At 40.6% G+C, this 23,036-nt stretch overlaps 1 protein-coding gene across 1 annotated transcript; it reads left to right on the plus strand.

Annotated features, from left to right (window-relative positions):
* Positions 1 to 1,050: 1,050 nt before the first annotated feature.
* On the plus strand, positions 1,051 to 23,032 carry arhgap22b (Rho GTPase activating protein 22b). Its single transcript, XM_088323082.1, has 10 exons — positions 1,051 to 1,193; positions 7,586 to 7,785; positions 12,887 to 12,974; positions 18,618 to 18,746; positions 18,807 to 19,014; positions 19,074 to 19,206; positions 19,324 to 19,397; positions 19,812 to 19,933; positions 19,998 to 20,889; positions 22,136 to 23,032. Exons 1-10 carry the CDS (start codon positions 1,151 to 1,153, stop codon positions 22,356 to 22,358), a joined length of 2,112 nt encoding a protein of 703 aa, XP_088179208.1. The 5' UTR covers positions 1,051 to 1,150; the 3' UTR covers positions 22,359 to 23,032.
* The last annotated feature ends 4 nt before the right edge of the window (positions 23,033 to 23,036 follow it).

The following is a 23,036-nucleotide window of genomic DNA, read 5'->3' on the forward strand; positions in this document are numbered from 1 at the left end:
ACAATAGTGTCTGTTGGTTTGACACTTTTGAAGTAAATTATGGTTAAAATGGTGTCCTACATCTACCGAAACAAACCCTATGTGCATCGGTATTGTCTCGTGCAACAATTGGCTCTGCATGGAACAATGTAATAAATGATTGCACAATGTACTCATGAAAAGAGCCATAAATGGCTCGGTAGCCGTAGGTTTCCAGCCCCTGGGTTAGGGTTAGCATTGGAAGGATATTGGGTCTAGGATTACTGTTGTGGGGTTAGGGTAACGTGAGGGTTATAGTTGGGGGTTTAGGATTTTGGGTTTGCGGTTAGGGTTATAAAAAATGGTATTGGCTGAACTAATGAAAGGAAACATTTTCAAACATTTGAAAGGGGGTGTGTCGACTTCTTTAAATCCTACATTCAGAATTGCTCCTCCAAGTTGACATTAATCCAAAGATGTATCTGATTCACTGCCATCATTGACATGTTTTGCAGTAATGTTATTAGTCCTGTACAGCTATAGTAACCATAATGTGTAGTCTCTGTTTTGCCTCTGATTTTATAATGTGTTAAGTTCTATTGTGTCAAATATATTTGACTTTGAGCTGAAATGTAATGTCACTTGAGCAAAACCAAAAGAGGCCAGAATGGTTTATTTTTGTGAATAAATTCAAACTGAATTGTAATTCAAGCGAGACTGTTTAGAAGGAAATGACAGGAGGAGGAAGTATAGAGGGAGGCAAGGCAAATAGACAAGCTGAGAAAGTCCTAATTAACTGGTGGGGGTGGAGACACCTGCCACATGAACTCTCCCCCCTTAATTCCTTTCCACTGTAAAAGAATAACTCAAACTAGTAAAACCAAACCCACAAATAGGCTTCTATTTGATCAGATACAGTAAATATTGGTCTTTTTCAAAAAGCGCCATCCACCCCAGGCGGATGCACAGCTATGAATAATGCAGCAGGGAGGGGTTGAGGCTACTGGGCGTGTGCATGGAACAAGAAACACGGGGGTAGTTTTTCCAGTCCCTCCCTCTCTCCCCCTCCCTTCTTCCCAACCCCCAGCTGACGGCCGCACTGCAGAAGGTCAGAGGGAGGAAGCGGAGGCTGCCGGACGGGTGTGCAGGGGCGGGGTGCTCGGATGCGCACGGACATGCCGACAGGAGAGCCATGACCACCATGCTGAGTCCTAAGATCAGACAGACCCGACGAGGTAGGACATCTATGTTAACTCTTTCACTGACTACGCGTAAACCCGATGCCTCACTTTTAAAATCCACAACTGGACCTGGATCGCATCTCCAGTGTCCTCAGCCTCATCAGCCGGTGGCTCGTAAAGGGACGCGGTAATTAGCGTGTGCCCTCACGTCCACGTGTGTTTCCATCCCCGCTCCAAATTATTCATCTGGATGTGATTAAGATGTAATGAATAGGTCGTGATTGTAGCAGTGGGATGCGGAAATCCTCTTTCGGTACTGTGTGAAATTGCTCTTCAACGTGTATTTGCATATATTAGTACACAATGGGCATGGGGAATGCGTGCCCGTGTTAGCTATTGAGACATTAGTTGATTATATTGGAAAATATGTGATACTAGTTATGTACATGAAATAAAAAGTCCTAACCACATTTTTCAAACTGGTAGTTATTCAATAAAACTTCAGTCCTCATCCTAGATCTTTTGGTTACAAATAATCAAGTCCATTTTAGACCCAACGTTGGGTTATTTTATCCATCCGACCTGGGTTACATTCAACTTAATAAGTTTAATTCAATTTAATGTAAGGGAATTTGGGATGTAAATATTTCCAGAAAACCATTTGACCCCAGAAAGGTCCGATACGAAAGAAGAACCATTTGATTCCTTTTAACCCAGTGGGATTACGGTTCGATTCAATTTTTTATTGGGCAATCTGGATTTAACTTCCTAACAACTGACATTCACATGCTTGGACATTAATGCAGATTTAACAAGAAACTCGTGTTTTAGGAGTTTAAAATTATATATGTAAATGAGTTCACGAGAGTTCTAAAATATCAAACTAAAGAAAATTGTACCTATCTCATATCTTGATTTGAATCGGTTCAACTCTATTATACATGTAAATTTGGAATCAATTCATAGTAAATGAATTTATGAATGCACTCAACTATCCAATTAAAGACTAGCCAATTTGAATTGCAATATAGTTGAGATCGCAGCAATACTATTCAACTCTATTTGACTGCATTTTAAATAAGCGAGCGATTATCCATTCCACCCTCAAATGAGTGTACAGTTCTTCTACCTGACGCTATATGTTGTCGGCATTAATAGATGAATAAATATATATTCATAACGGTCAAATCATGTAAAAACAATTCAATGAATTATTTCATTACGGCATCAGGAATGTCAGAGTTGTTAAGCACAGTGTTTGTTAACCACTGTGCTGTGGTTAATTGTCACTGTGCCATGAGAAATTATCCAATTTGTATGCCTTTGCGATCTAGCGATTGCTATCTTTCATTTGGATTTACTTCATCTGGCGACACCAACTGGTGGTGTTCCGTAGGATTATTTAGATGAAAGAAATGTGCTTTGGCTCAAAAAAGGTTAAAAACAGTGGCTCGATAGTCTTGCAGTTTAGATTAATGTTTGATGATATTGTAGAATGTTTTAAAATTACAGTGAATATTCCCTGTGTTTTAAAAACCAAATACACAAATCCATCCTTGCCACATTTTCCCGAGATGGTCTCCCGGTTTTAGTTACAATCATATCAGATGCCTGCTCCCCTCTCCTTGCAGCATCTCTGACGCCCGTTGCCATGGTTTTACCATCAAAGTCGCTCGTCGGGCACCTGTCAGACTCGACGTGCCGCAATGCTTCTATACAGATACAGCAACGCTCTCGCACCACCGCATCATTTCCTCTCTGAGTCCAGGCTTGATATCATCAGCCACACCTCCTGCCTACTTGTCAGTGTGTAGATTTAAACGAGGTTGGAGTAATTTATCAACGGCGCTAGGCTAAGTTCCGCTCTGATGCACCTGTAACTCTGTCCGCCATAAATCACCGCCCAACGACTGGATTAATGGAATTAAATTCCTCCGGCGTTTCTCAGTGTGAAAATGTGGTGCATGACTAGTTTGATGCTACGCTTTAGACATAGTAAAACATTTTTGATGAGCACTACAGACGGACGTCGAAATCATGTGAAGTGTTTTTCTTGTTTTTTGGGGGGCTTGAGTCATCAAAGGGGTGTGTAGAAGTTTCCGCAGTTTTGCTTACTTTATTTTGTGCACGCAGTTATATTTTTTAGCTTCTTTCATTTTTATACATGGTATCTAAAGAATGTATCGTGTATGTGCCATGTTTTTCATGAATAGATGGATTTTTCTTTAAAAATGAGTATGAAGTAAAAGTGTATGGTGAAAACAGTGGTGTTTCAATATGGAGACATAAAAATGAAATGTATAACTTTTTATAGCCCTCAAATGTTAAAAACCCTACGACAATCAGGTTAAATATGTATTTACCCCTAAAAACATCTTAAGATATTGCTTTCCCTAAAAAGAATATACAGACTATTGCAGATAACAAAGTAAATTTTGCGGTTCTTCTATATGTGTGTACTTATTTGTATAACGCTGCTCCCAGTGCCAAATATAAGCATATTCCAGAAAGAGTAGCAAAATATCCATTAATGTAAAACAAATAAGTTTTGGCAAAAGCTGTGTTATAGTTAGGATTTTGCCTTAATTTTGGTACTGAATGGCTTTATCCTTAACAGAATTAGAAAATTGTTAAAAAAATGTTATTTTGTTTTAACAAATGACAAAAGAATTGAATGTGTTTAAACAGTAATCTTACTCATTTGAATATGGGAAAATGTGATCAAGAATCAAAATAGACTTCCATTCATAGTCTTAAATCTGACATACAAAATCCATAACAAAAGCTTTCAGTCTTCCATTTCGAACCCAGCTAATCGATTGTTGGATGCACGGCTCTCGCTGTGTGTTGGCTCGCCGTTGAGACAAACTTACTTACGCCTGAAAGGACCCATGAGGAAACTATGCATAAAATATAATGGGCACGTATCCATGGGGCATAATAGCTTGTTGAGGGTGGTACCCTCAAGGGTGCTTTTTTAAAGACCCCTGACGTTTATGACTTGAAAACACGTAGAAACGGTGCAAATGTTTGATTTAGGTCCAATAATGACGTTATACCATGGTGGTGATGGAGAAAATATTTCCTCCTGGAAGAAATTAGGCTGAGCCTCTTAATATCCCCCTCTCCCAAAATCTAAGGCCTGATTCTTAGTTTAAAACCATAGCTGGAAGGCCTGAATTCTCTTTAGAGCCTTAAATTTAGAGCCGAACTGCAGTTTGAAAATCTAGATGAAAACCCTAATAAGCATTTAAAACCCTATTATCAAGCCTGAACCCTAAATTCGCTTTAGACTCCTAATATGAAGCCAACACCCTAATAAAGGTTTAAAACCTGAGCTGGAAACACTAAAGGGCTTTAAAACCAGGGTTTGTACGGGTGCTTGAAATTCTTAAAAATGCTTGAATTCTAACAATTGTTTTTAAGGATTAAAATCTGCTTGAACATTGGGTGAAATGCTTGTAAGTGCTTGAAATGGTCGGCATGTTTCTCAACTAGTCCGCTTAAAAATGCAGCCGACACGGCTTTCTGGTGGCTTTGTTTAACATTTCTTTTCTCCTAATGATTATTGGCAGCTTGCATTAGTTTGTACGGCATTTTCCTATGAAGAAGCATTGCCCTCCAACGGGCAGGTGTATGCTACACCAAAACAGGGCACTATGAATTGTGTATTAGTGCAAGGATTACTTGGCAATTATGGACATTTTATTATGGGCCATCAGAAAACAAAGGTAACATTTCCTAATAGCAATTTTTGTGGGAAGAACTTCCCTCAACTGAAAATGTCATTTTTACCCAACACCTATATGGGTAGTAATATGTCTCAAAAATATTTACATGCATATTGTTTAGATCCTCAAATATATCTTGGATTTACTCTGGATCTAAAAATTAGCTATCTTGATAAATGCACAAGCAAGATTAAAAGTTGCATGTATAAATTGCAGATATATTTGTGGGTCTGCATAATACATGATACCCCTTTTAATAGAATTTGAGAAATTGGGAAATTGGCTTTAAAGGCCTTAAAAGTGCTTATATTTGGCCATGAGAAAGGTGTGCGAACCCTGTTAAAATCTTAGCTGGAAACCCTAAGAAGGATTTCAACGAGCCCAAACCTTAAAAAGCCTGTAAAACCCTCATTTCAAGCCCAAATACTAACAGGAAACCATAAAAATGATTTTTTTTTAAAAACTAAAATGGAGCCTAAGCCCTAGTTTGAAACCCTTCCTGAAACCCCTATAATAAGACTCAAACCTTATTTTGAAACCCTATACCCCATACCCGAGTTTGCTTTAAAATCTCAATTTTTAGCAAAAACCCTTGTTCAAAACCCTAGACACGATATATGGTCTGAATCATCCTTAACGTGAAGTTCGAATTGAAGCGTTGCCACTTTTAGACCCCACAAAAAATGACACATGTATGAATCACAGACTTGTGTGTATGTTCCACTTAGAAAATGGAATGTTGATGTAGAGGAGATTAATAAAGGATCTATTTATTTTTTTCAAATCAGCTTTTTTCATGATAGATGCCTGCATCTTCACAGTAATAACAGTAATTTGTGATTTGGTGAAAAATAACTAGACTGTGTCTAATGAAGACAAATGGGGGGAAGGGAGAGTGCGTGAAAAAGCACCTACAGATCTTCAGTTAATCTATTCCAATATAATAACATATATTAATATATAATGTGTATATATTAATACATAATGTATTAATAAATAATATATATAATAATAATATTACAAATGCAGTTTAAAGCTTTTGTGACATTATCTCAAATTGCTTCCTATTCTGTGTTTTATAAATGTTTCTCCAAAACCAGACATCAACTTGTAATTTTGAAATCCCGATTCTTGTAAACGTCTTTGCAAATGGGCTTGTGCTAATCCAGAAACTCGAAAAAGGTAATTATCTGATAAATTTGTCAGCGACTGCCCGAATATATGAACAATACCGTATGTTAAAGTTGAAGCTTTAAAGTCGCTTTAACTCCTGAGTTGAAACCCCAATGTCAAGCTGAGTGTGAAACTTTAAAGCTGCTTTAACTCTTCAGTTAAAGCTTTAATGTTGTTTCATTCTTCCAAAGCTGCTTAAACGCTCGAGTAAGATGTAGAACCTCTTTAACACGAGTTAATACTTGAAAGCTGATTTAACTCATGAGACACTTCAACTCAAGGTAAATCATTAACTATTAAAGCTTTAGCGCTGCTTTATTTGGGTTGTTGTTTTTGAAAGCTGCTTTAACTTTTTAGTTAAAGCTTTAACTCTTCTTTCTCTCTTATGTAAAACTTTAAAGTTGCTTTAACAACAGAGTTAAATCTTCGACGGTGCTTTCACACATTTAAAGCTACTTTAACCTCTGCGTTAAATATTTTAGAACCTTTTCAAGATAATCCATAAAAGATGCCTTATCCTTTGAGATGCTTTAACTCAAGTTAAATCTTCAAATTTAGAGTAGAGCTTTACGGCTGCTTCAATTCTTTCTTTTCCAACGATGCATTACTTTTCTTAGTTAAAAGCTTCAACTGTTCAGTCTCTCCAACATAACACTGAGGTTGCTTGAACTCTTTCAGAGCTTCAACTCAGGAGAATACTTGAAAGATGCTTTTACTCTTGAGCTTCTTTAACTCCAGTTACATCTTTAACTCTTAAGTAAAGCTGCTTCAAATCGCTGCGCATACACTTGAAGGTAGCTTTAACTCTTGAGTTAAAGCTTTAATTTTTGACTGCAATGTCAAAACCAGTAGATCTAATATTTATTTTTGTGTTTATTACTTACCCCCACCCTCTTTGTGCACCTGCACCTAAGCCTCATCTCCTCCACCTTCTCGCTAGCTGTTTGCAGCTCTCCTAGTATTTCCACTCCTACTCCGAGTAACATTTTTAAAGGAATTTCTCTTTTTTTTACAGAGAGAGTTGGAACCTTTTAAAAAAAAACACATTTAAAAGCCACTGAGAACTAGTTTAAAGGTGCAAACTGTTAGTGTTATCTCTACCGGTGGAAATGTCTCGTCGGGTCGATCCCCATTTCCTCAGAATGATCCACGCGGTCCTATTATCGCCGTTTGCCTTTCTTCGGGACAATAAGTCTCTCGCAAGGACCTTCCAAATGGAATGGAGGTGGGGGTGCTATTTCTTATCACCCCGGGCTACAGGAGTACATCATTTGTGTTACCTTCTTATTCGCTGCCTCTGTATCTCATCTCGAGGTGTTGTTGCCTCAGGCGAGAACTTGTGTGTTCCAGAGTGATGTGCAGCATACCAAATGAAAGATAACACTGTAGCAGGAAAAAAAATCATGGCGTTCGGCCAAGAGTGATAATGGACTCGTCGAATCTTTGTCAAGTCAATAATTGACAAGTGCGAAGTCAGTGGTGCGGAGGTAATATATCTGTCCTTGATTTGACAGTGTTATTTATTTTATTTTTTCAAAACAGCCAGGTCGAAGAGCATGGTGATGGGCGAGGTGACGCGAGGCTCCTGCCAGCCGGCCCTGCCAGGCTTCCAGGAGGGGGCGCTGAAGGCCGGCTGGCTGAAGAAGCAGCGCAGCATCATGAAGAACTGGCAACTGCGCTGGTTTGTGCTGCGCTCTGAGCAGCTCGACTTCTACAAGGATGAAGAGGAGACCAAACCGCAGGTGGGGATCAAAATATGTGCTTAACCATTATATTTTTGGACCATATTTATGCAGCTCTTACAGGCCAAAAAGTCATGTTGTCAATATGTCAAATTTTCTTTTCTCAATTGCTGATTGTTTTGTTCATTTTAAATAGTAATTGTTTTTTTTTTTTAATATTTGTAAGTGTTAGTGTTTATTATTTATTTTTCATATACAGTGGTACCTCTACTTACGGATTTAGTTTGTTCTGGGAGCAGTTTCGTAACCTGAAAACTTAGTAAGCAGATACGCATTTTGATTTTAAATGTGCTAATCTGTTCCAATCCCTGAAAAAGTACGGTAAAAAAAAATACAACTGTAAAAGAGCATAGGAGTATGAAACAAATAAATGTTAAAATTAGATTAGCCCCCAATAAACAAAAAAAATAAACGAGAGGCACATATTGAAAAAAAAAGAATAATGGAAATAATTAAAATATTTACCCGTTTGATCGAATGACGTCTGCTTTTGCTGGGTTTTGACAAGTCATCGGAAATGTGCTAGGCAAATCTAGCGATAGCCCAACATTTCAACAGTTTTTCAGGGTTATTTGTTTCCACAAATTCCAAGTCTTTATTGTATTCTGATAAAAGATGTCTAATTTGGGCTCTTTGAATGATGGCTGTGTAGTCCTTCCCGCAATTTGGTCGGAACTCTACCTCGTCTCTGAAATGTGAGGGTGACACGAAGAGCATGCTGGGAGCATGCATGTGCACTAGGCTGCCTGGCAAATTTTAAGCCATTGCCAGTTTGTTTATGTTTGGGGAAACTGGGAGTGTCTAATATTGACGCGTACTGTATTTTTGACTTGGTATCCTGAAATGCCTTTGTAACTAGAGGCAATATTTTCCCCTTCGGGTACTTTGCAACCAGAAACTTTTGCATGTAGAGACATTTGTAAGTAGAGATACCTCTGTATTTTTTGTTTTGTTTTATAACAATTTTAAAAATTTTCCCCCAAAAATATCCATCCATCCATTACCTGCGCCGCTTATCCTCAGTAGGGTTGCGGGGGTGCTGGAGCCCATCCCAGCTGTCTTTGGGCAGTGGGCAGGGGACCCCCTTAACTGGTTGCCAGCCAGTCACATGGCGCACAGAGGTGGACATCACATTAGCTCATTCACACCAAGGGATAATTTAGACCGGCCAATTGACCTGACAGGCATGTTTTTGGGAATGTGGGAGGAAACCGGAGTGCCCGGAGGAAACCCACGCAGGCACAGGGAGAACATGCAAACTCCCCACGGGGAGGCTGCAATAGCTGGACTTGAACCCTGAACCTCCGCACCGTGAAGCTGCGCTCAATTTGGGGTTTTTAGGTCCGCCTTATAGTCTGGAAAGTTGGTTGGTTGGTTGGATCCCTTAACATGGGTCGTAGGGACATCATTTCCTGTAGTGTGTCTTGGGCAAGTACAACCAGGTGGCTTCCATCCGTCTCCACGCAAGTCTGGAAAGTACGGTACATGAATCATTGGATTTGGCATATTATGAATCTATTTGATCATTTTATTTGGTTTTATTTTTTGTTAGAAAAAAAACACTTGAAATGAAATGTTAAAAAAAGTATTAGTGCTTCAATAAATTCGATTGGTTAACAGGATGGGGGAAAATGTTACTAATGTTGCATTCCTTTATTTTTATTGAGTTACACATGATCGTCTCAGAAAGTATTAATTTTGGATAAGTTGTGAGACGTTTTACACTTGAGTGCATATACTCGCGGTTTGCAACAAGGTGCTATACAGCCCCAACAACCCATTCTGACGATCCATGAATTTTACTTAGAATGCTGGCTTTTAATCATCATAAGCAAGCTAGATTTCTTTGCTTTTTTTCTAACGCCATCATGAAATGACCACCGAATAATTTTCTGAATAAGGCTTTAACGCCACAAAGGCACAGGACACTCTCGGACTGGGACGGTCCAGTTGCCCCAGCACCGCAGCTATTCTCTTCCTCCATTAGCGCATCAAGTTAAAAATATTTGTAAGGGGAAAAGCTTAATTGATTCGATTCCTTCCACAATTGAAGACGCCTTTTGTGGCCGTGCGCTGACTCATCCTTTCTCTCTTTAATAAGCACTTACGAGTAATGGAGTGCGTGCGTATATTGGAGCGGGGAGGGGCGTGTCGGCTTACAAGAGTGGCTGATGTCATCCAACAACAGAAACAGACACGCCATTTAAAACATAATAATCCTCCCTGACTGAAACCTTGACACTCGTATTGATTTCTGTTGGACTGCTGTTTATTTAATATCTGCCATCTGCCGGGGTTTTACTTTCCCCGGCACGCGCGACTTCTCGGGGGGAGAGAATCGAGCGAAACTTGCCGATACTCGCCCCGGCCGTATCGATTAGCGAACGCCGATGAGTTCCTTCCGTAATTGACTAAAATCGATGGGATTTTGAAACTGGGAGTGGTGCAAGTCCAACCGCCTTAGGAAATGATAGAAAGGCATTGGGAAGAAAAATCTATCGACTTTTTTAAAGGGACACTGTGTAGTAATATGCAGTAATATAAATTCCATTCATTGAAAAAAATATTGCAATTATTTTAATAATAAGCGAAAACATATGAAATATCATATAAACTTGTTTTTAATTTTTTTTTAAAAGTACTCGAGAAGAAATGAGTAGATTTATATAACATGAGCCTCACTTATACGGAGCTGACAAAATTGCCATCTTGCTGCTGCGGTTACACCATAACATCAAAAAGGCTAGGCAAAAAAAAAAGAAGTAAAATGTTTTGGCCACCTTGAGTCCCTGTAGTTTGTATTCTTCCTTGTGCTTTTTAGCAATCCTTTTTAGTTTCACCACACAATCTAGCAACATCTGGTGGTCAATTACAAATGGTCCCTTTAAACAAGATCCAGTTTAAAGGGACCGTGTGTGGAATTAGGTCTCTTGTAGCGGTACAAAAAAATCTTTTATTCAGTAAAAAAAAATGATTTGAGTACTAAGCAAAACATGTCATATTAATGTTAATTTTTTTAAATTGAAAAAAAATATAGGGCGAGAATTTTTTTGTTTACATTGTAGAATCCCTACCTAGAAGTCGCCGTCATGTTTGTCTGCCATCTTGCTGCTACGCTGTGCTCTGTGGCACTGGGTTGTTAGCATTAGACAATACAGTGCTATCTAGTGGTCAAATATTACACACTTGGGCTTTAAAGTTATTATTCTTGATTGAAACTTGAATGTCACATTTACATAAGTGGTCAACTGGTCAATATATAGGAAAAGTGAAAGATTGTGACAAAGGTTACCAACCCATGCCCCAGGGGCCAATGCGGGACCATCATTTGTGTTTTCGGTCTTGCAGTAGTATCCCCCCTTCTCGTTTGCCCGCGTCCCTGCGTCCTAGACGCATCATTTTTGCTGGGGACGCATAGTCTCAAGTCAACGTGCGTCCCCGGGACGCAACTTTTTTGACACAAAATTGTCATTATTACCCGATTACATTTTTATTTTTTATTTTTTTAAAGATTTACCGCACTCCAAACTTTTCGTCAGGCAGATCCGGCAGATGTTGTTTTGGTCTCGCAGTTCGAGTTTTCTTCCACACGCCGATCTCGAGTTGTGTAGTGAAAAGTCCGTCTCTTTTTAGAAAACTGGCTTTTTCGGCTCAACTCATTCAAGAGAGCCGGCTCTCAAACGGCTCACTTGCTTTGATGCATTATATTACGAATGATGATGTTGTATAAAGAAGTTAAGAAAAAAAGGAAGTATAAAAGGAGAAAATGAAAAAAAGACAGGTTTGTGGTTATCCTTTTAATCAGTATATTACCAACAATAATTTGATGCAGAAAATGAATTAATAATTTGATGATTAAAACTGAATGAATATATAGATTTTATTATAATATTTGTCACCGATTTACAATTTCAACCTCGATAACACTAAATCTTGGGGACCCATAGATCTCTGTTGGGACTCATAGATTTTTGAGCATGCGAGTCCCCGGGACCCATCACTTTTCAGAGGCAAAATGAACACTGCATTACTAATGTAATGCATTCAACTTACAATGTTTTATTGAATACCTGGAGTTGTGACAAAAGCAGCAGTGACGAGGTATTAAAATTTCCACGATAAGTTGTCACATCAGCTCTTGTAAAAAAAAAAAAAAAAAAAAAAAAAGATTTTCAAGGAATTATTCATTTACGTTTGATTGTAAGTTCGAAAAAGACAAAAGATAAAAATGTATTTTGAATTCCAGACTGCAGGCTACTTCATTTTGTCTGCATTTTTCAGCTAACATTGCGATGTGGCTCATTGTTTGCTTTTCTGTACTTTCCCCACTTTTTTTCTTTAATGTAAAAAAATGGACACGAATGAGTTCATTTTAATGGCTGTTGTACAAAAACAAAGTTATGCATCTTACTTCAATTTGCACATGTGGTTTTTAATCAGGTGCGCTCCGTAGTCCGGAATTCATATTTGCTTATTTGGTCTTTCATTTTCCCGTGCACGACCCTGCTGATTTTTACATGACTATCATAACTTTAAAAAAGAAATAATCATTTTACATTTTACTGCCTTTTAACAGCAATAAACATCCTAGGGTTTTTGATAGTTCCTGCCGAATTATGCGACACTTGCTACAATAATTCATCACAAGATCGTTTTCTCTACTATGCAAAAATTCCACAAGCAATTGATTCCATAACAAGCTCCAAATGAAGCGACTCCCCTCGTCTGACGGTATAATTCGTCTTCTTGGGTTACGTGTCGCCCTTTGTAAATCATTCATCCCCCGCTGTATGTGTTCTGAGCTCATAGCCTCCCTGGGGATCGACTCCCCCCTTTCCCATTCCCTTGTTTCAATGCTTCTAGGCTCTCCTTGCAGCTCTCGCCTATTCCATTTGTTGCCATGGTGACTAATGCTGGCAAGGGCTTGGCCCATGTTGGCAGAAGGATTAGCAGAGGGACAGGGGAGCAGACTCTAGCATCCCTTCACAGTTAGCTTGGTGTTAAACTGTTATTGATTTTGACGTGTTTTGATCGTCCGATTTCTTTAGCCGCCTCTGTAAAACAATTGCAAAAGTTTCTTCATGTTTTCATCTTCCTCCAGGGCTGTATACCTCTGCAGGGTTGCCAGGTGAACGAGCTCACAGCTAACCCGGACGAACCGGGGAGACACCTCTTCGAGATCGTACCAGGTGAGAGTTGAATCCATTTCATCATTGAAGAGTTTGCGTTGGAATTGTGGGCAGAACGATTGGAGTCGTGCAAAACTGTGCCGCGCCGTCTTCCGAGCAGTGTTTACTCGGGGACTTTTTGTGTGTTTTGTTTATGGCCAGTTAACCTCACGGGAGGGTGTGAACTCCCGAGACTCCCCCGGGGGGGGTTGTTGGTTGCTTGCCTGGGAAGTCATCAGGGGCTGACGCAAGTGTGTGTGAATCTGCAACTTCACCTGTGCTCGTTACGCTCGTTCTGGCCACAAAAATACGAAAATTAAGCTGGCAATCTTTTTAGATGCTGGCAAACCATTGTTGGATTGAGTGGGTAGGTACTAACTCGCTTTTGTGTCATAATTGAATCTAGTCCATAAATGATTGTACTTTAAACGCTTCCAATTTGAGTTAGCAAGATCATAATCATCTAAAAGGAAACAGCAAAAAGGACAGGGGAAGTCATGTGGACCTTGTAAGTTAGTCTAACTAGAAGATTTTGTGCGGCAATTGATTATTTTGGTCTGTTTTAGGAGGCTGATGCAAGTGCACGAATCTGCAACCTTAGCTGTGCTTGTTGCTCTCATTCTAGCCAGTTTTTTTTTTGTAATGAAATTGAAATCCGCGATATTGTTTTAAATGCTGATGATTGATGGTGAACTTTTTTATTGCGTAGTGTAAATTCCGGACTACAAGCCTCTACTTTTTTGCCTACATTTTGAACACTGGGGCTTTAAATGTAGTGCGAAATGTCTTTTAAAAAGCATAACATTATTTGTGCCACCTTTAATCACAAAGAGTCTCACAGGGCTGCACAGACCACCGATTATTGCAAACCACTATTATGACATGATCCCCTGATCTAAAACGTATATGAGGGCACGGAAAAACTCAAAAACCTCAACATTAGGAAAACAAAGAACCCTTGAAGGGACCTCACATGAACAGATCCCCCTTGCAGGATGATGCAATAAAAACTAATACACAGGTATTCTCCTCATGAAATATAGGTCATTCATAAGCCATAGAATATAAGTGTGTTTTAACTCTAGAGTTAAACAGTTTCACTGAGGTTCCAGATAGAATCTCAGAGGGAAGAGCATTCCACAGCACCGGGGCCCGAATAGAGAAAGCTCTCGAACCTGCAGATCTCTTCTTGGCTCTTGGGATCACTAGTAGATCAGAATTTTCATAGCGAAGGCTCCGGACTGGAACATAGGGGGAAACTAAATCTGAAAGATATGAGGGAGCAAGTCCATGCATGATTTTGTATACTACCAACAGAACCTTAAAATCACATTTTAAGCTTACAGAGAGCCAATGCAGGTTAGCTAAAATCGGGGTAATGTGATCAAACTTTCTTGTCGTGATTAAAAGCCTCGCAGCATTTTGTACCAGCTGAAGGCTCTTGATTTTGGACTTTGGGAGACCGGAGAGTAGTGCATTACAGCAATCGAAAAGCGAGGTAGCAAACGCGTGAATTGTAATCTCTGCATCTGAGTGAGACCGCATAGGGCGAATTTTAGCAATGTTGCGAAGATGGAAGAAAGCTGTTTTATTAATAATCTTCACGTGTGTTTGAAAGGACAGCTCGGGGTCAAATATGACACCTACATTTTTGACTGCGTCACTTTGGGTGATATGAAATTTGTCAATGTTCAGAGCCATTTTTGAGAACAAGTCACGGCATTTAGATGGACCAATAACTAACATCTCTCCTGTAAATATCCTGTGCAAATAGCTGAGCAATACTTAAGAAAGCGGCGGCATACAAAATACAGCATTGACGTCTGGAAACATTTCTTAGAGATGTTTGCGCCAACATTATTCATAAAATACATTACAGGAGCAAAGCAGTAGGTTTGCCAGTAGGAACTTTATTCAATATTTACAATGTTCTCACAATATTTTGGCTTTTGCACCCACAAATTAAGTCCTCAATTTATACATCCAAAAAAACAGTGGGATTTATCCATCAAAAACCTTACACTTATTTCATTGTTTCATCTGAATCCATGTCAGGTCGCTAGAGTTTCCTTTAATCCACGAGGAACGATGACAAGCAAACTATATTTGGTCCATTATCGCGGAAACCACAAATAACTCTGAAAGACCCATCTGCCTGTGTGACCAAGTCTTCATTCTCATCTTCTTTTTGCACTTTGTAATCACCATCATGAATGCTCACGTGATCTGAAAACAGTGAAGCTAAAAACATCTCTCCTGTATAGAATATAGAATAGAATATACCTTTATTGTCATTGTTACAAAATGGGTTAACATATTGTGACAACGAAATTGGGCATGACACTCCAGTGTGTATGCGCAAATTATAATTCTGTGCGCTCTGTATTCCAGAATTTAGGGTATTTATTTTGTGTGTGTAAGTACCGACCTCTGTTTTCTCAGTGCAGCCAACTGAATCGAGTCCATAAGATTTTTTTCTTCCTCCAATTTTTATTGAGTGGCACAATAACCTTCCAACTGGAAACACAAAGGACAGGGAAGTCAGTTGGAACTTGTCCAAGTAGAAGACTCCAAAGTCTGTGCAGCAATTGATTGCTTGGGTCTGCCATCTTTAGTGTTTATTTGGCAAAGATTGGAAGACGGCACACATGAGTGACAGAGAGAGAGCGCTTAGTCGCACTCCTCTTATAGAATGGACTTCCCTCTTGACTGAAGAAGTGTGCAATGAAAACAGGACATAGTTGGATGGAGTCTTCTTTTTAAGGGCCTCGAGCATGCCTCACCGGCAACCTCCGGCCGTGGTTGCTACCAGTGTAGTGGAGTTTGGGTAGCCGATCGGGTCTGAAGCGTGGACATGGGCCCGGTCTGCTGTAAGCCGGACGCCCTCAAGAAGCCACATCTCCAAGGTAAAAGCTAGCAGATGCTGGAGGAGGAAAGTGGTCTACAGAAAGAAGGGTTCTTGGTGAAGAATGGCAGGTTTTTATTTGTGAACTGATGCAAAGTTGAAAATTGTGAGCCATTGATTACTTTGTTGTTTTTTATTTGTCATTTCCTATTAATGTTCACTGAATTGCCCATTTTATTGTTAGCTGACTTTAGTTTGTGTTGTTTGACTGTGTACAGAAATCCATACATAACAATCATTAGTTATTTAAGAACTATAGATTGGAGCCCCATTGATGGTATGCATAGCATACCTGTCAACTTATACATGTTAATGGTATTTTACACATTTTTTTAAAATCTTTTCAAATTAATCCAGATCTTCTCAGCCACTGGTCGCAGAAAACATCAATCGTAGATTGCCAATATTGTCGCTGTATTACACACAGTCTTGCAGTAAATACGTGCCTTGTTGTGTTTGTGAGGTTTGTTATCCCTTAATCAGGGGGATTGCAATCACTGGTATTAGTCAGGTAATTTTAAAATACAGCTCCAGTTGATAACAAAGCTTGATCTTCAATGTGTTTGACCTAATTTAACTTGAGAGCAGATTGGTTGAAATTCCCTGAAACTATTTGAAAGCGATGACGAGGTCCAGGATACAACAGAGACCGCAAGGTTTTCCACAAGCGCCCACATGAAACAGCTCTGTTCCATCAAGTGTTATCCGAGCTTATTTTCCTTGTCTTTGGGTGCATTGATTTTGTCTGTGGAGCGCAATCAAAAGATGTTCTCCGGCACCTTGAAGTCTGCCTCATTCGAAGCGATGCCCATCCGCATCAACACAACTCTTGAGTTCAAAAACGTCAAGTGCACATGGGGAAGTTGGGACAGCATGGTCCTTAAGCTGGTGTGACTTTGCAAAGCTGGCTGAAAATGGCACTTTATGGCACTGCTGTTTATATTTGGACTCACTCAAATGCAGGATCCAAACCTTTGTTTCCGCTTTGCAATCTTATTGTTACCCCGATTACGTATTTCTTTAGCATTTATACATACTTGGCATGAGACAAAATCTATGACCAATGCAATGTCGCCATCTAGCGAAATGAGACACTCGCTTTATGGATTTTAGGGTGGAGCAATACTGGGAATTTGGATGTTGATCCTATTTCAGCAAATATATGTTACTATCGATAAATAACGATACCTTTTGCTTGGAAATATTATGATCATTGGATAATTGAACCCTCCGGCCCCTTTGAGTTTATAATTATGATTAAAAGCAGCTAAGATTACAGGCACTAAAACATTACCCCTTTTATTAAATAACTACAATGCAAACTTTGACAATCTGCAAATTAAATATAAATATTTATAGTACAATTGTTTCAGGACAAAAGCCAAGAGAGTCAAACTAAAAAAGTAACTGTGTAATAAAAATACAAAGACTGTATAACAATGTCAACTTGGGAACTAAAATGACTTCCATTGCAAAACATTTTAAAAATAGTAATGCAATTAACTTGTCGATTGTTTCTCATTGGCTTTGTTGCCTGGGTGATAACAGTTTTTCTATGCAAGGGTGAGCTTTGTTTCGTGTGTTGATGTAAATGTGTGGCGTTGCCACAAGCAGAACACAAAATCACGCCTGGCATTGTCCTTTTCTGTTGTTGAAAAAGGTCCACACCGGGCGGCGCTTCATGTTTGCCTCTTGTTGTTCTTAGCTTCTGGTAGAGGCGGTAGCATCGATCTGGCCCACTCCTTTAGGGCGACAACCAATGATTATTTTAATAATCGAATAATCGGTCGATTATCAATTTAATCGATGAATCAATTTTTTTAAATACATTTTTAATTTGATCCTATTTTCAAATATTACAATTTTGGATGGATAAAATACTATAAAATTTATTTTTTTAAGAAAACAAGTGTTTGACAAATATAAACAAAACTACATAAACCTGCAAATGTGTACGATACGCTTTTCCTACCACTTTATCCAAGATCATTATTGCATTTAGACTTATTACACAAAAACATTTTTTATGTGTAGCAAAATTTGTATCCGCCCAAAAATAATGCAAATACTCTTAAAGCTGTTGCCAACAAATTTGTGTGTATAGTTACATCTTTCAAAATGATCATTCCCAAAGCGCAATTAAAATACAATATGCTTAAAAGTCTGCCCCTTGTGTCGAGAAAAACATGTCATCAGTCCTTTTTTTTTTTTAACTTTTTTATATTTGATTCATTTATGTTCATTTTTTTCTCTATTCCCTTGTTAACTTTGTTGCGTTTGACTGTTTTATCCCGAGTTTGTTTGTAATGATGCAATGTTTATTAAAATAAATGATTTAAAAGTCATACTTTTATAAAAACAATCTCAAGGCGCCCTCTGCCGGACTAAAGTGGTGCTACAATTTCATAACGAGATCCAATTCAATTATTCGCATGGATTAATGTGCTTAATGGCTCGTAAATGGCGCGACACGACCAATCGATGAGATCATTAGTTGCCAACGATTTTAATAATTGGTTGTATTGATTCGTTGTTGGAGCCCTACTAGGTTTTGCTTGGGAGGCAGGATGCATCAGCAGGCCAGGTGGGGAGAGGTGCTAAAAGTGTGCCGGTCAGTCTTACTTAGGTATAAACTTGGAAAGTTGCCATGGGTGCTGTGTGAGAGAAGGGGCTGCGCTACTTACATATAGAAGCAGCACCTTTAGGGAATAGGTGGAGGCGTATTCACCCGCCCCTAATGCATTTCTGCTTATTTTCAGGCGGGACGGGGGACAAGGACCGGGCTCCCATTAGTCATGAATCGTTCCTGCTCATGGCAAACTCCCAGACGGACATGGACGACTGGGTCAAGGCCATCCGGCGGGTCATCTGGGCGCCGTTTGGAGGAGGTACCCGTTCAGTGCCGTGGACGGCGATGGACATCGTTTGAGTCTCCTTCTGGTTTCCAGGTATATTTGGTCAGCGGTTGGAGGATACGGTGCAGTATGAGAAGAAGTTTGGCCCCCGGTTGGCCCCGCTCCTGGTGGAGCAGTGTGTGGACTTCATCAGGGAGAGGGGCTTGGACGAAGAAGGTCTCTTCCGAATGCCGGGGCAGGCCAACCTGGTCAAGGATCTGCAGGAGGCTTTCGATTGCGGTGACAAGCCTCTTTTTGACAGGTAGGCCCGGAAAAAACATAAAACCCAAACGGTCCGTAATTTTCTTTTATTCCTTGCAGTAACACAGACGTCCACACGGTGGCCTCCTTGCTTAAATTGTACCTGCGAGAGCTACCTGAACCCGTCATCCCCTTCAACAAATATGAAGACTTTCTAACATGCGCGCAGCTTTTGGCCAAAGACGAGGAGGAAGTAAGTGCGCTTCTGTTTTGGTCTTGACGCCTTTTGAGAAGTTATTGACTTGAAAAGCGCTATATGAATGCAGATCATTTCATTGTGCTTTTTGTTGATTGGTTGGCTGCTGAACAGGGCGTTCAGGAACTCGGGAAGCAAGTCAACACACTACCTCTGCCTAATTACAATCTCCTCAAGTACATATGCAAGTACGTTTTTGTGATGTGCAGTGTTGGGTGTGTTACTGAAATGAAAAAGTAATTTAGTTACAGGTAAAAGTTACATCATTTAAAAAGTGATGGTATTACTGACACCTAAAAGTTGTGCGTTACTCTGAAAATAACTAACTGTATTTGGTTCTATTTTGTAGGTACATATAAACATGCCTACCCTTCATTCTTAGTGTGTTACTGACAGATCGAGGAATGTATGATAGAAATGCTTAAAAGTAACCGAGTAACACACCCTGTTTTAATGACAGTTAAGTTACGAGATTTTATTATTTACACACTACAGTACTAGTTACATAGAAAAGTAATTGAAACGTGTTACTCCTAACACTGATGATGCCAGGGTTTGCCTAAAAATAGTCGATTCGTCAATGGCATCTGTTTCTTCCCAAGATTCCTTGACGAAGTCCAATCTCACTGTAATGAAAACAAGATGAGCGTCCAAAACCTGGCCACGGTGTTTGGGCCCAATATTCTTCGACCCAAGATGGAAGACCCAGTCACTATCATGGAAGGTACGATATACCTTAGATTGGAGTACCCTGAAACTGTTTTTAAAAGTGAACCGACATTTCCTAGGAACGTCTTTAGTGCAGCACCTCATGACGGTCCTGATCAGGGAACACAAGCGATTGTACTCGGGGAGGGACCAGGAGGGCCAAAACGCACCCCAAGCGGAGAATCCGTTTCTTAATCGCAGTCTGGGCGCGTGGATCTCTGAAGAGGACCTGCAGAGCTGTCCCGCGTCACACCCGGAACGCGATCTGGACAGCAGCGCCTCGTCGCTCGACGCCAAACTGTGCGCCGCCGTCACGCCCACGCAGAGTCCTAAACTGGCAGGGAAAGGGGAGACGGTGGTGAGTCCCAGTAAACAGGCCAAGAGCATCCCTTCGTGGAAGTATTCCTTCAAGAGCTCCTCGTCGCCCAAGACCGGCGGATCGACGGCGGACCAGAGTCCCGTGTCGGGCGGGGGGAGCGGTAACTGGCTGATGAACGGGCTGTCCTCCCTGAGGGGGCACCGCCGCACCTCCTCAGGGGAAAGATCCACCCGGGACCGCGACTCGAGCGGCTCCTCGCAAAGACTGTCCACTTACGACAACGTTACCTCCTCGTCCAGCGTGGGCAGCGTGCAGAGTGTGGGCAGCACCCCTTGGTCCACCTCCTCTTGCCAGATTTCGGCGCAGGACTCCAGAGAAGGCGGCGGGGACAAAGCGGATTGGACGGAAACCGAAGGGGAGACTGAGAGGAGACCAGAGGAGGGGACCGAGCCCGGCTCGGAGCTGGACAGCAGCGAGGCCATGGAGCTGTGCGGCAGCAGCGATAACGGCAACCCGAGCACGGCGGCCATCGTGCCGTCGGTCATCATGTCCGAAGACGGCGACGGAAGCGGCAACGCGCTTAACGACCTTGTCGAGGGCCTCAAGGGCGAGCTCAGGAAACAGAAGGCTGCTTACGAGCTCAGGATACAAAAGTGAGTACTTGCCGCCTCCGTTCCTCTCTAGAGCAGACATGGGCACGGAATTCCTCGAGGGCTGCATGTCCTGCACTATATGAGGTGTGTCTTCTTCAACTCGGGTGATAAACACGATCGACTTGTTAGCAAGCTGGTGGGAGTTTGTGAACAATCCTAGTGGTTGAAATCACCTGTATTAGAGCAGAGAAACCTCCAAAATCATGCAAGGTATACAGGTCTTGAGGACCGAAGTGCCACAGTCTGCATTATATAGTAAACCCTCTGTTTTTGCAATTTCGCTACTTGGCAGATTTTCATTTGCATTGTGTTCTGCATTCTGATAGGCAAAACAGCTGCCCTATCCCTTTTCTGCCTGTGTCTGCCTATGCATTAAGAGCATGGCTTTGTGTGCTGTACACAAACGTAAAAGTTTGATGAAACTACATTATGCCAGCACAAATCTTTAGTTTCACGTTTCTCTAAAAGCCATGTATACAAAAAGCAGAGGAACATGCTTTCTATCACCAACAAAGTTGGACTTCTTGACACACCAAGGCAGGCGCCTCCAATTTGTTCGCCTCAAAAACTAGGTAGCCCGAAGAAAGGTTCTGAATGGGCCGTTGCGATGTTCCAGGAAATTTTATTTCTAATTGGCATGATGATTTAGTCTGACGGAGCCTATTTTAACTCAACTCTTCATAATTAAATCCTGGTAATAACATAGTAATGAGTTATTTTAGAAATGCAAACTAGTATCCCTTTGTCCCAAATAGTAAAAAAAAGTAGCTGTTTCAAAAAAAAGTTGATCCAACACTAAAAGTAGTTTTCCCAAACACCTCCACGTGGTGGCGACAAATGGATAGTTCTGAAATGAAATGTAAACTTTATTTTAAAACTTGATGGTAGAGAAGTTTTTTGTAAAAAAAAAACAACGTATGTACAGTACTTTTGTTAAACAAATGTTTGATGACATATAATAAAACATTTAATATATAAAGGTTTATACTGCACAGGACCGTTTTGGAACACAACCCTCGAGAAAAATGACGGATAACTGTACATCATGTTTTTACCTTCACTACAATATCATCAGAAATGTTTGTTTTTAAATTCAAATTCAGCACAAAGCCCTTTGATTTCTGACATCTAGTTTTTCAAGTCACATGATCTACCTTAATCGTACCACTCTCAAATGAGGGTACTATGTATGATGTCTTGCCCTGCGTCCACCCTTTAAAAGGTCCTCTTGCGTGTCCACCTACAGGCTAGAAGATTCCAGTGCCGCCTTGTGCGCTCACATGGAGCGTTTGGAGCAAGAAATGGAGCAGGAGAAGAAGCGCCAGCGTATGCTGGAGATCAAACTGCGCAATTCGGAGCGTGCCAGGGAGGACGCCGAGAACCGCAACAAACTGCTAGAGAAAGAGATGGAGGACTTCTTCTCCACCTTGGGAGATCTTACCATGTGTGCGAGGACCAGTGATATTTGAGCCATTGTCAGGCTTCTAACGTCCGAGAGGTTGCAATTGGGGATGGTAAGGACGACGCGGAAAGTGGGCCAAGTAGGTAAACGACCACAATATCGGTCTCGGCACCGATCGCTACGATTGAAGCTAAACGAGAAGTTCATGTTCTTATCTATGAGTGAGTCTTGCCTGCAGTTGCTCCAGTGCCTCTCAAGTCACATGACCCAGACATGGTCTTTTCATTGTCCTTTGGTCCTGACCCGACGGTACATCGAAGCTCTACACTGCCCTTTGAGAAAGGAAACCCTTTTCCTGGTTGTGCCTTCAGGGAAGTCAGTTTTTAAATCCTGAAATGAGAAACGAGCGCGCATTTATCTCCCAACGGTGCCAATTCTCGTGACGTTTGCTCCGTAGAGAACGCATGCCGATGAAACACGAGGGGACTGGAATCGTGCTTTATTTAGTAAAGACCTTGTGTGTATGTGCGTGTTTGGCATTTTAATCAGATTTTTTATTGCACAGGAATGTCTCCGAGGGCTACCAACCTTCAATGTTTATCACAGTAGTCTATTTATTTTCTTGGAACGTACGCGTCTGTCACACTTATGCCTAAATGTCTGAGTCTTAAACGGTGCTTTTTATTTATTTGAATAGACATGATTGTAACGAGGGGAGATTAAAGTGGCGCTAAGGTTGAATTTG

This window comes from Urocampus carinirostris, chromosome 19 (genome assembly GCF_059441175.1).
Source record: "Urocampus carinirostris isolate Australia breed hairy pipefish chromosome 19, RoL_Ucar_1.0, whole genome shotgun sequence".
Taxonomy (NCBI): domain Eukaryota; kingdom Metazoa; phylum Chordata; class Actinopteri; order Syngnathiformes; family Syngnathidae; genus Urocampus; species Urocampus carinirostris.

Bases quoted from the DNA above. Each gene is read 5' to 3' on its own strand.
- arhgap22b (XM_088323082.1), top strand. From the start codon at position 1,151: ATGACCACCATGCTGAGTCCTAAGATCAGACAGACCCGACGAG. The intron at 12,975-18,617 runs GTGAGAGTTGAA...GCTTATTTTCAG, and splicing joins CCTCTTCGAGATCGTACCAG to GCGGGACGGGGGACAAGGAC. The intron at 20,890-22,135 runs GTGAGTACTTGC...GTCCACCTACAG, and splicing joins TACGAGCTCAGGATACAAAA to GCTAGAAGATTCCAGTGCCG.